This window comes from Panthera onca, chromosome C2, assembly GCF_046562875.1.
Source record: "Panthera onca isolate mPanOnc1 chromosome C2, mPanOnc1 haplotype 2, whole genome shotgun sequence".
NCBI classification, from domain to species: Eukaryota; Metazoa; Chordata; class Mammalia; order Carnivora; family Felidae; genus Panthera; species Panthera onca.
Window position 1 is genome coordinate 156,923,847 of NC_138347.1, and position 12,785 is coordinate 156,936,631.

At 52.8% G+C, this 12,785-nt stretch overlaps 1 protein-coding gene across 3 annotated transcripts in view; it reads right to left on the minus strand.

Annotated features, from left to right (window-relative positions):
- Window positions 1-5,629, minus strand: part of UBP1 (upstream binding protein 1) — a 51,736-nt gene extending 46,107 nt beyond the window's left edge. For 2 of the 3 annotated variants that reach the window (XM_060638145.3, XM_060638144.3), the window contains exon 1: window positions 4,952-5,595. In XM_060638145.3, the coding sequence (XP_060494128.1) occupies window positions 4,952-5,064 (113 nt within the window). In that variant the 5' untranslated portion in view covers window positions 5,065-5,595. Of the gene's footprint in view, window positions 1-4,951 lie in introns of all 3 variants that reach the window. The other variant, XM_078432527.2, reaches the window with a different exon arrangement.
- Window positions 5,630-12,785: the final 7,156 nt, after the last annotated feature.

Below are 12,785 nucleotides of genomic sequence, written 5' to 3' on the forward strand. Positions count from 1 at the left end.
CTCGCACTTTGTCTGTCTGTCTCTCAAAAATAAGTAAACGTTAAAAAAAAAATCAAAATACGAATAAACGTTTAAAAAATATATAAAGATAAAAAATATACATATTTTAAACGTTTATTCATATTTATCTTGATCATGAAAAATAACTAGAAAAACTGACTAGAAAGTCTGAGAGCCTACAAACTATTAGAACTAGTAAATTCACCGAGGTCCGGGGCGGGGGGGCGGGGGAGAAGCAAAATACAACAAGACGGAGAAGAAAACGTATATAGCCTTCCTGGCAGATTTTCCTTCTATCCAGAAAGAGCGCGTCCCACTACTCGTATCGACTGGCAGGCGGCCAAAAGGTGCGATGGAAACGAGTGGAAGCCTAGCCCGGCCCCGGCCCCGGAGCGTCAGGGCGCAGCCGCGCCGCTCGCTGAGCCACACGGTGGCAGGCCACTCGACTTCTCTGAGCCCCGATACCGGGTCTGCTCTTCCTTGAGAAGAAAACCTGTTTTCCGCATCTCCAGTCTAGGCACGCGCCGAACCCGCGGAGGGCAGAGGTGTGGTCCACGGAATCCCGAGGAAACGGAGACTCTTCCAGGGGGTTCGGAAGGCCAAGGTTATTTTCAGAATCCCAGCGAGGCGTGATCGGCCTTTTCCCCTCCGATGACACCTGCGCTCGGCCGACGGCGGTCAGAAGTGCTGGTGCCCTCGCACGAACCGGGGCAGTGGCACCGAACCGGACCCGGATCAGAGCAGGCGTAGCCGCTGCGCAGTAGTTACTGATGTCAGGCCACAGCGGCTCTTGGGCGGGTACAACACATTTCTGCCGCACACCTCGGGGTGGTCCCGAGGAAAGCTGTCTTGCCACCGCTCGATCTGCAGGCCGCCCCGGCGGTTTCTCTCACAAAGTACCAGTTTTACGTGAAAGAAAAACTATCAGGCGCACCCGGGTGTCTCAGTCGGTTAAGCTTCGGGCTCCTGATTTCACCTCAGGTCACGATCTCAAGGTTGTGGGGCCGGAGCCCCACATCGGGCTCCCTGCTGACAGCACAGAGCCTGCTCGAGAATCTCCCTCCCTCCCTCCCCCCCTCCGCGCTCAGGCTGCCCCTCCCTCTCCCTCTCTCAAAATAAATAAATAAATATAAAAAAAAACCAACAAAGAAAAACAAACTACGATTATTCAGACCTAGGCATCCGGCAAACTTCCTCCAAAACCGAACAAAGCGGGCCGTCGTTTCCTGGAGAACAACTGTGAGCGTGTCAGAGGAGGCGGTCGGCTGGGTTCTAGAAGGACGGCTGGAGGAAGGCCGCCAGAGGGGCCCGGCGGCGCTCCGAGACAGAATCGCGAGCGACGGCTCCGAGCGGACAGGCCCAGACGGCTGCCGAAGTCGGGCAAGTGCAAGTTCGCGGGACTCTCACCCCGCCCCACCCTACTAAAACCTCCCTGGGGCTCAGGGTGCCGTGGCGGGACACCCCGGACCGAAGAAGCCTCCGAGAAACGCCCACCTCGAGCGGCAGCCACTCGGGCCCCCGGTTAACGACACGACGAAGCCCGACACCCCGGCGGGCGCCGCTCTCCCTCGGCTCGCCGCCCCTCGCGTCCTGCCGGCGTCCTTCCGCCTCCACGAACTTTGCTGCTGGCACCGCGGGGCTGTGTGTCCTCGGATCCGTTCTGCTGACGGGACGGAGGCCCCCCAGGGCCGTCTTCTGGACGAGCGGGGTCAAAGCCTCGGGCCGAGGTCTCCTCAGTCTACCCGGCGGCAACACCAAAGCCCCTCGGCGAGGTGGTGACTTAATGCGTTACGTGTCATCTAAAGAGCTCACGTTCCTTAAGTCCTGAAAGTTACGTTGCTCCAACTATACATTTCGCGTCAGCCAAACTCAGGTGGCCCCAAAGACCCCCTCGAGAAAGTTTTGAAGAGCCACTTTCTAGAGGCCACGTGGTTGTCTGGCCCTCACTTCGCAAAACAGAGCGACCCAGACTCCAAGTTCCGAGGGGCTTCAGACTTGCGTCCTTGGGCGAGGGGAGCCTCGGCCTCGGTCTGGAACGGCAGTGCCACCGGCAGGCGCCGCGCGCCGCCCCCGTCACGTCTGCGGGCTCCGGGTTACCCGCTTCAAAGGGAGGGGCTGGTTAGGAAGTTCCCAGGATCTCCTCGTCCGTCTCTAGAATCCTGGTGTAACGAGCGCAAAGACTCTCGGAAACACTCACGAGCCGCCTCGCTGCCAACAGAGTCTGCAGCCGCTCACACCTCGTGCACACACGTGGCACAGCCGCAGACACGGGGAGGGGGGAGGAAGAGAAGCAGAGAAAACACGCGAACCAAAGTCAAGTGGAAAGGAGAAGCAAAGGGAATACGAGAAATTGCCACAACGTCCCCCAACACCTTCGCCTGCGCTGTTTAACGCACACAGGTTTTTATCTTTTATTTTTATTTTTCACACAGGCTCCGTGCCTAACGGGACGCTTCAACTCACGACCCCGAGATCAAGAGCTGCACGCTTTACTGACTGGGCCAGCCAGGGGCCCTAATGCAAACAGATTTTTAAGTCAGACCATCGAGAGAAACCGTCTTTTTTACAAGCCGTCTTCCCCCAAATCCACAGAAACCCATTTCTTAGAAAGTCTTTAAAAATGGCTTAAACCATCCAAAGAGCAAATACGGTAAGCACACTTCACTCTGGAACACGAAAGAAAAGTTTACTTTGTAGGCAGCTTTCCATTTTATTAAGAAGTCCGTTCTCCAATAATGTCCATTTTTGCACCTCAAATTTACTTCTTGAACTTACGGGAGAACAGATCAAAGGGAAAGCCAGGCAGCAACGGCCTTACTTCCCATGTGATGCAGAGGAAAAGAGCCTGCCTGCCCGCGCACATGCATTAAAAAGACACCGGGCCCCCCTGAGATCCAGCCTCCTCAGGGCTCCAGGTCTAGGCCAGGGAAGGACCAGTGCAATCACAGGAGGCCTGCGACAGCCCTCATCTTTCTTCAGACTTAATCCACAGCAAGTCCATTTTGGAACTGCCCAAGTTTGAATCTCAAATCAAGGGCCTTGAATTTGCAAGAGGCAAGCAAGTACTCTCATCGGTTCCTCAGTTTTGAGGACCCAACTGAATGTGAAAGAACAAAACTAAACTAAACAAGCTCCTTGAAAACCTGGCATTTGCCTTCAAAGATACCTGGAAATTTAGATGAAATGGTACACCGTGAAACAATAACCAAAAACATCCAATGGAAAGTTTCCCCGTGGCAAGTATTGTAAGAGACCAGTAATTGTAAGATGTCAGGCATTATTTTAAGAACAAGGTCAGGGAAATGTTTTATAGCATGATTTTCTTTCCTTTCCACAGAATAAACCATACATAAAAGTTCGTTAGTTGGCTGAGTCACTAAAACAAACAAAACTCTAGGAAAAAATAAAAGCTCAAAATAACCCCAATAAGCAAAGTTCTTGGCAGCAAACTCTCCTTTTCCTGTAACTGAGAAGTGAGAAGCAGCTTTTCAGCCGAAAACGCTACATTCCCTTCAGGTGCCTTAACTAGCCTCCAGGAGCTGCGTGGCGCTTGAGGCCCACGTTTTCAAGTGGGGAATCACGGTCTGCAGGACGCCTGTCCGGGATGACCCTATGACTTCCAATAGATCAATTTCTTCAAGTGAAACAGTTGTTCCCGAAAAGAAGCCACCTCGCCCAGAGCCCTCAAGTTGCACAAGTGCCGAGAGGAAGTGCCAAGTTCGGGGAGAGGAGCACATACCCACCCAATCAGGGTCAGAGTCTGGTGACGAAAGGCTTTCCCCCACCCACTTCCACGCTCTAAGAAACACCTCCTCCTTTCTGAGAGTCCTTTAGTGCCCAAAGTTTCCCGTGTAAGACCCAAAAGCTGAATTTCTTCAGGGAGCAGTCTCCACCATCCCCGGCCTGCCCTGACCCACAAGTCTTTGCTCAGGACGGTTGTGTCCTCGGTCCTCGCCCAGAGCCGCAGGGAGGTGTATGAAAGCTACTGGGAGACTGGACAGCTCTTCAAAGACACGGGCATTACGTTACAGAACTTACTTAGAAAATCTCATTGAATTAGCCTTCATAAAAAGCTGCCAAGCCACGGGATTTTACACTTTAATCGGGTGAATTTATAGTGCATCAACTGTATTTCAATAAAGCTGCTAAAAATAAAAATAGCGAGCTACCAAACTGACAGAAGTTATTTAAGAAAACAAAAACAGAAGCACGGCATTCTTCAGGATAAAGGCCAGAGACTAAGCTCAGATCTGTTGCAACCTTCAAAATTAAACAAAATGAATGGCTGCTGGTACAGGCAGCAGAGACTAAACAAACTATTGTTTGTTGTGCAATCACTGCATCTTAAAGACTTCTTCAAAAGAAAATAGCCTAAGAGGGTGGTCCCCAAAACGAAAAACTTCACATTGAAGCAATCAAAGTACAGAACTAAGGCGCTCCCCCCCACCGTGTCCACTTTCGCTTATGACATAATTACTGTTGTAACAGCCGTGATTAAAATTTGCAACCAGGAAAGACTACAATGTAGAACAGAATAGGAACGGGTAACCGAAACCTTAAAGAGTATTTTCCCAGTACAAGTTCTACTATTTCGTACACTGTATTCCAGCTCCAAGCGGCTTGTAAATCACTTGCCAGGAAAGGAAGCCCCTTCCCCCACCAAGCCAAGCCATCCTAACAGCCAGCCAGTTTTCCAGCAAAAATGAAGCCCTCAGGAGCAGTTTCCCGGAGCCAGGCTCGCTCCCACCCCCCGCCACCCCCCTGCCACCCGTCTGGGCAGAGGCCCGCGGGGCTCCCCGGCCCCGACGACCACGCGGCAGGGCCCGGACCCCGCGACCGGGAGGCCCGGGGACCGCCGGGAGCAGCCGCACCCGGTAGAGGCCCAGGGTCGCGCAGGCCTTCCCCCAAGGAGACCGAGGCTTCCGCCCGCCCAGCCCAGGGCGCCCGGTACCTCATGCTGTAGGCGCCGGCGCCCAGCTCCTGCCCGATGCCCGAGAGGCTGGCGTCGAAGTCGTGCACCAGCCCGGACTCGATCACCTCGTCCATCTTGAGCACCCAGGCCATCTTCCGGCCTCGCCGCCGCCCGGCGCGGCCTCCGCGAGCAGGCGATGGGGCCGGAGCTCCGCGGGCGCGCCCTGGGGGAGGGCGCGGGTGAAGCCTCGGGCGGCGCGGCGGATGGTCACCACGGGCGGCCCGGGCGGCGGCCGGGACGAGAGCGTCCGGGACCCCGCAAGCGGGGCACGGCGAGCCCGGCGAGCAGCTGCAGCGGGAGCGGCCGGGCCGCCGGCAGCGCCTCCCTCCCGCGGGCGCCGGCCCCGCGCCTCATGCCGCCGCCGCCCACCCCCTGCGCCGCTAGCGCTGCAGCCGCCGCCGCCCGCCCCGCCCCGGAGCCCCCGGCCGCATACTCCCCGGCCTTGCGCGGGGGCGGGAGCTCAGCCCGCCAGTCACCCGATCCCCGGCCTCGACCCCGGCCCTCGGCCCGCCCGCCCAGGCTCTAGCGCCCCGCCGCCCCGGCCAACCCCGCCGACGCCGCTCTGCCGGCCCGGACGCTGGCTCCTATATGGCTGCGGCCCGAGCTCTCTCGCCGCTTCCGCCTCCTCCGGCCCCGCCCCGGCCCCGCCCCCAACCCCGCGTTCGCCCCTCGCCGGGGCCCGCCCCGCACGGCCCGGCGCTCCGGGGCACCCCCGGCGCTTCACCCCCGAGAAACTGTTCAGGCCCTGCGGCGCAGCCCCGCCCACGCGGCAGCTTCGCAGACCCTGCGGCCAGCCGCCTCCCCGCCCCCGGCCCCGGAAGAGGCGGTGCCAGCAGGGCTGCCAGTTTCCGCTCATCCAGGAAAGCGGGCTGATTGACAGGCGAACTGGACAATAATGGCAAGCGCTTGGTCGAGGCTCCCGTGGGTCTCTGGGCTAAACACCCAATCAAAATGCTCTTCCTCTTGGGCGGTCTCTAGGACTGAATTGGCTCCAAAAGAAAGAGTTCATTGGACCGCACCGGAGGAAGTCGCGCTAAACGCCACTCCTGGAGGTTCTTTGCTCCCCCGTGGTCTTTCCGGGTAGCCTCTGGGTTTGCCCCGACTACAGACGGAGAGAGCGTGCCGTGGTGCCTGGAGGCCGAAAGGCCTGTTGGGCAGAACATCTTGATCGACACGAACGTAAGCCAATCAACACTCCTGAAAAGGGCTCCGGAAGTCTTCCCCCCAGTTGCGGAATGCCGACAGCATAATGGCGAGCCGGAGTTAAACGGCTTCGGTCGCGGTAGCCGCCGGGAAGCGTGTTGTGGTTGTCGCTCATGCTTCTGCAGGTTCATGGGGCTTAGTAAGCTAGATGATTCTCGTTCACGGTATCTGCTCTGTTGTACTCATATGGCTGGGGCTAAAGTCCTCTAGGGCTTCCACACTCAGGTGTTTGATTGCTTGATGTTGGCTGTCGACTGGCACCCCAATTGGGGTTGCTGGAATGCCTACACAGTGGTCTCTCCGTGTGGTCTAGAGTTACTCTCAGCATGGCAGTTGGGTTCCAAAAGCGAGTGACTCGAAAGGAAGTGGAGATTGCTGGTTTCTTAGTGACAGAGATCCTTTGCTTGAAAACACTTAAGTCAGGCTCCCACCCAAACCTTCTCCTAGTCCCACCTGTGCACTTCATTGTAAAATTCAGTTTTGGCGAGAACTCTCCACCTCCCTTGTCTGATCAGGTTCCTTAGCCTCCGCCATCCTCCAGGTGATGTCTGATGACCCCGGCAGGCCTTCAAAAGAATCCTGTTTAGTTCTGCCAGAACCACCCTGCCTTACCTCCTAGTAATTTTTTCATAGTAACTTTTACATTCAGCGCCCCCCAACCTGCTTCTTGGCTGTAAATTCCTACTTAGACATCTGTATTGGGAGTTGACCCAATACCGCAAAATTGCGTTGGTCTGATCCCTGATACGTATTGCGATGGTCCTGAGTAAAGTCTGCCTTACCATTTTTAATAATTGCCACGGAATATTTTTTTCTTTAACACAAAACCTGGGATCAGAAACTGACACAGACTCTTTATTCTGTACTATATTAGTGAAGCAGCTGTAGAATCAGGTTGATTGGAGGAGACTTCAATAATTTGGGGGCCATGTTTTAAAACTTCCAAAATCCAGGGGCGCCTGGGTGGCTCAGTTGGTTGAGTGACCCACTTCGGCTCAGGTCACGATCTCACGGTTTGTGAGTTCGAGCCCCGCGTCGGGTTCTGTGCTGACAGCTCAGAGCCTGGAGCCTGCTTCCGATTCTGTCTCCCCCTCTCTCTCTCTCTCTCTGCCCCTCCCCCACTCATGCTCTGTCTCTGTCTCAGAAATAAATAAACATTAAAAAAAATAATAAAAATAAAAACTTCCAAAATCCACCCTCTGGCCTCCAATGTTTCACATTCTTTCCACATGCAGTAAACACCCACCTCCTCCCCAGACCCCTGCAACGTTGTCATCCCATTACAACATTAAGGTTCAGGAAGCTGTGAGGTCCTGGAACAGATGAGGCTCCTTGGTTGTGCATTAATTAAGTGGTTCCTCTCTATGAAAATCTGTGAGATAAAAAAATGATCTGCCCCAACCACAACTGCACACATCACATGCAGTAATGGGAGAAGCACAAGAAACTTGCCTCTACAGACATTTCTCTTGGAAGAGAGGGGAACGGAAGGCACACAGCAGTCACTAGACCACAGGCATTCTGAAATCCAGAATGGATTTCCTTGAGTAGGACTTCGTGATTCGTCCTGGGAATACTCAGTGGCTCCTGTCTCCATCCACTGGATTCTTGGTTCCATCCTCTGAGGTATCCTCCAGTTCCTTAAAAAGGAGCCCATGTTTCCAGCTAAATAGTTTTCTCTGCTGCTTCCTGTCCCTAGTTGTGCAGGGATCTGAAGTACTCTCTCTGTGTGGTTCTGATACAATTCATTTTTAAACTTCGTGGGTTTTTGTGTGTGTGTGTGTGTGTGTGTGTGTGTGTGTGTGTGTGAATCAATTTACAATTACTCCAGTAAACAAAAACTACCGACGTATATTTCAGGGGCAGTGTGGCTGCACCATTCTTTCTGGCTCAGGTTTCTCATAAGGTTACAGTCAAGATAGCTGGAGCTGTGGTTATCGGAGGGCTTAACTCAGGAGGTGCAGGAGGGTCCACTTGCAAGCTCATTTGCTTGACTCGTTGGCCAGAAGTCTCTGTGCCTCATTTGAGACCACAGGGCCACCAAGCGTCTTCAAAACATGGCACCTGGCACTCTCCAAAGCAAATAAACCAAGACAGAGAAAGGAGGTCTCCAAAGTCACTCATTATCCCTTCCACTTGATTGCTGTTCCATAGAAGCAAGTCGGTCCATCTAGCTTCTATTCAAGAAGAGAATTTGTCTCCATCTTTTGAAGGATGAATGTCAAAGAACTTGTGGACATATTTTCAACCAGAACAGCAGTGTTCTTGGGGCACCTCGGTGGCTCAGTCGGTTAAGCGTCTGACTTCAGCCCAAGTCATGCTTTTGTAGTTTGTGAGTTCGAGCCCCGTGTCAGGTTCTGTGCTGACAGTTGGGAGCCTGGAGCCTGCTTCAGACTCTGTGTCTCCTTCTCTCTCTGCCCCTCCTCCACTCATGCTCTGTCTGTCTGTCTGTCTCTTTCTCATAAATAAAAATAAACATTAAAAAATTTTAAAAAATAACATCAGTGCGGGGCGCCTGGGTGGCTCGGTCGGTTAAGTGTCCGACTTCGGCTCAGGTCATGATCTCATGGTCCGTGAGTTTGAGCCCCGCGATGGGCTCTGTGCTGACCGCTCAGAGCCTGGAGCCTGTTTCGGATTCTGTGTCTCCCTCTCTCTCTGCCCCTCCCCTGTTCATGCTCTCTCTCTGTCTCAAAAATAAATAAACTTAAAAAAAAATTTATTAAAAAAAAATAACATCAGTGCTCATTATTATCACTTAATAGGTTTTTGAAAGCACTAAACAGCACAATTCAATCAAAAAAAGATTAGAGATTTAAAAGTGGAAAGAAGAAGTTAAAATTATCACTATTTTAGATTATATGGTTCATACACCTGAAAATCTCATGGGAAACAAAAGTTTAATAACAGTGGCATACATCATGAATTTTCATAAATCAATAGTTTTATACAAAAAAGTTTGACAATATGAAAGCAAAGGTTAAATTTCTAACAGGATTTAAAAAGGTTAAAATACCTCAGAACTAACCTAACAGGAAATGTAAAGAACTATGTGAGCAAAAATTTTAAATTCTCAAAATGAACACAAAAGTACAGTGAAAAGAAAATACTACGTCCACCATTATAATGGTAGTTCTGCTTAAGCTAACCAGTAAATTTAATGTGATTCCAGTAAAAATGTTAACAGAATTTTTGTTTAATTTTTTTAATGTTTATTTTTGAGAGAGAAAGAGACACAGTGTAAGCCGGGGAGGGTCACAGAGAGGGAGACTCTGAATCTGAAGCAGCCTCCAGGTTCTGAACTGTCAGCCCAGAGCCTGACGCAGGGCTTGAACTCAGGAACAGTGAGATCATGACCTGAGCTGAAGTTGGGACGCCCAACCAACTGAGCTACCCAGGTGCCCCTGACAGAATTTTTTTAATTGTACAAAACGATTCTGCGATTAATGTGGAAAAGTAAATGAGCAAGAATAGTAAAAAAAAAAAAAAAAAGGGGGCGCCTGGGTGGCTCGGTTGGTTAAGCGTCCGACTTCGGCTCAGGTCATGATCTCACGGTCCGTGAGTTCAAGCCCCGCATCGGGCTCTGTGCTGACAGCTCGGAGCCTGGAGCCTGTTTCTGATTCTGTGTCTCCCTCTCTCTCTGCCCCTCCCCTGTTCATGCTCTGCCTCTCTGTCTCAAAAATAAATAAACGTTAAAAAAAAATTTTAAAAAAATGAAAAAGAATAGTAAAAAAACATTTCTTTTAAGTGAAGATATTAAAACATTATGAAACCTAAATTTTTAAAAACAGTATTCATTGAGGAAAGAATAAATGGGCAAAGGAAAAGAACGAAAAATCTAAGAACAGATCAATATGCATATGGAAATTCATTATGCAATAAATACTGGCATCTCAAATCAGTAAAAGAAAATAAATTATTCAATAACTGCTTTGGGGATCAGCTTTAAGTACCCGCTTATGCCAAAATAAATTCCAAGTGGCTCGAATTTCTTCTTCAAAAAAGTCTAAAAGGATAAAAAGCAAAATTATAAAACACTAGAAGAAAACATGGGAGAATAATTTTAGAAACTCGGGAAGAGGCTTCTATAACTTTTATAAATTTTCTAAAAAATTTAGAAATCTTAAGAGATTGATGCACTCTACAACATGAAAATAATATTTTCCTTTTTTTTTTTTTTTTTTTTTAATTTTAGAGAGAATGCCTACACGCAGGAAAGAGAGACAGAGACAGAATCTCAAAAAGGCTCCCCTACGTGGGGCTTGATCCCATGCCTGTGGGATCATGACCTAAGCCGAAATCAAGAGTTGGACTCCCGGGGCGCCTGGGTGGCTCAGTCCGTTGAGCATCTGGCTTCGCTCAGGTCATGATCTCACGGTTGGTGAGTTCGAGGCCCACGTCGAGCCCCACGTTGGGCCCTGTGCTGGCAGCTCAGAGCCTGGAGCCTGCTGTGGATTCTGTGTCTCTCTCTCTGCCCCTCCCCTGCTCATGCTCTTCCCTATCTCTCCAAAGTAAATAAACATTAAAAAAAAAATTTTTTTTTTTTTAAAGAGTTGGGCGCTCAACTGACTGACCCACCCAGGTACCACCCAAATACTGCTTTCTTTTTAGTAAACACACCCTAAGCAAAATCAAAAGAACAGGAAAAAAACAAACAAACACCCAACTATTTAGAACTTGGATCATGATCAAAGTTTTATTTCCCTAATGTACTAAGAGTGCCTGCAAATAGATTAAACACAGCGGTGAAAATGGCATTGGTATGCTGCCACTCCAAAGAATGCACCCTACACAAGCCGGAGCGCCTCCGTTTGAGATACGCGCACCCAGAAATCTTCACGGAAGAGGGTTGAAGACCGGCCTCCTACGACACGATCTAGATCCCGGTCACTAGAATTTTAGGTCGCCAGCGACGGATGAGGAGCAGCAGCCCTCGAAGAAGGCTCTTCCCTTGCTCTTGGGCAGAGTTGCGAAACGAGCAGGCACAGCTCTCGGCAGAAAGGCTGCCCCGGCCACGCTCACCGATCCCGCGCTCTCCATCTTCTCCCGGTGCAACGTGACCCTGGGGCCCGGCCGGGGCAACAGCCTTTATGCGCTCAGTGCTTAGCAACAGCTAAGGGACAAGAAGGGACAGCCGGCGGACAGGAAGACGGAGCTCGTGAGGGAGAACCTCGGGTCTTCCGGAAACGTTGACATCCGCCTGCCCGGATGAAAAAGACCTACCTGCGCGGGCCTCTGCACAGCAATTCGTTCTGCCCCAAGACAAGTCAGCGATAAGTGCTACGATTTTCAGATGCCCTCGAGTCGCAAACACGCTTTCTGCGCGACGGCCCTGGGGCTGCTTAACCGGCTCAGGACGTGTATCCTTCCGGAGTCTGCCTTCGTTAAGACGTTCACGCGGGCCCGCGTCTGAACGCCGGTGTCCCTTCAAACTCCGCACGTTGAGATCCCCCCGCCCCCCCCCCGCCCCCCCGGGGCTAGGATGAGCACGTGGGGCCTCTGGGCGGGGCTTTGCCCTCCGGAACCGGATCGGGCTCTTTCCGAGAGCCACGAGCTCTCCCGCTCCCCTCTGCCGCGTGGGATCCCCTGAGAAGTCTGCGCCCCGGAAGAGGACCCTCCCCGACCCCGCGGGCACCCCGATCGCAGCCCTCCGGCCTCCAGAACCGTGAGGTCTGCAAGTCACCCGGTCCGCCGTGGTTTCTTCGACGGCCTGAAGACACTAAGACGGGACGGGAGCAGGGGCGCCTCCGAGACACGCCGCGGTCGCGGGGGGGGGGAAGCCGGCGCCACGTATCCAGGCAGCCGGACCAGAACGAACGTGCGCCGGGCTCGAAATGTAACGACTTCAAGCAGCGAGCGTCCCCTTGGCTCGCGCTGCTGGGCGTCGGAGGTTTCGCGCGGCTCAGCCGAGCAGCGCCTCCGAGCCCAGCGAGGCTCGCTCGAGCCTCCGCAACCCGCCGCGGCTGGGCCGACCGGGGCCGGCTTTCCCCCACGTCTGGGGGTGGGCCGGGACAGTGGGGCTGACTCGAGTCGCCCTCCGCGGCCCCCGCTCTCCGGCCGACCAGCCCCGCCTCGTCCCCCTCGCGGTGGGAGGGGTTCCGAGAGACCCGCCATCGCTTCTGCTGAAACCCCTCGAGCCGAGCAAGCTGCGGCCCGGATCCGAGGGATGGAGCAAACAGACCCCACCTCTTGGTGAAAGGACACGCGAAACCGCGGAAATCGTGCAGCCGTAGATGTTGACCGGGAGAAACCATGCTGCGGGTCGGGTGGTTCTTGAAATGCTTCGCCGTTATGAAACACACACTTTTCAGGTTCTCTCTTTGAGAGAAATGGGCCAGGGGTTAGGAGATTGTGGCCATGCTGGCAAACAGCACATCCAGCCGGGCAGGTAGCAAGACGGCTGAAAAGCTTCCAGTCGAGTGGATTCAAAACCAGCAAAGTTGGTTCCTGGAGCCGTTCACAAATATACTCATCCCGAGACTGGTGGGTAACGATGCCATTAGGTGGGATTCGACGCAAGTCCCTTTGTCTTTAAAATGAGAATGTTACCGGGGCGCCTGGGGGGCTCAGTCGGTTGAGCGTCGACTTCAGCTCAAGTCATGATCTCACGGTT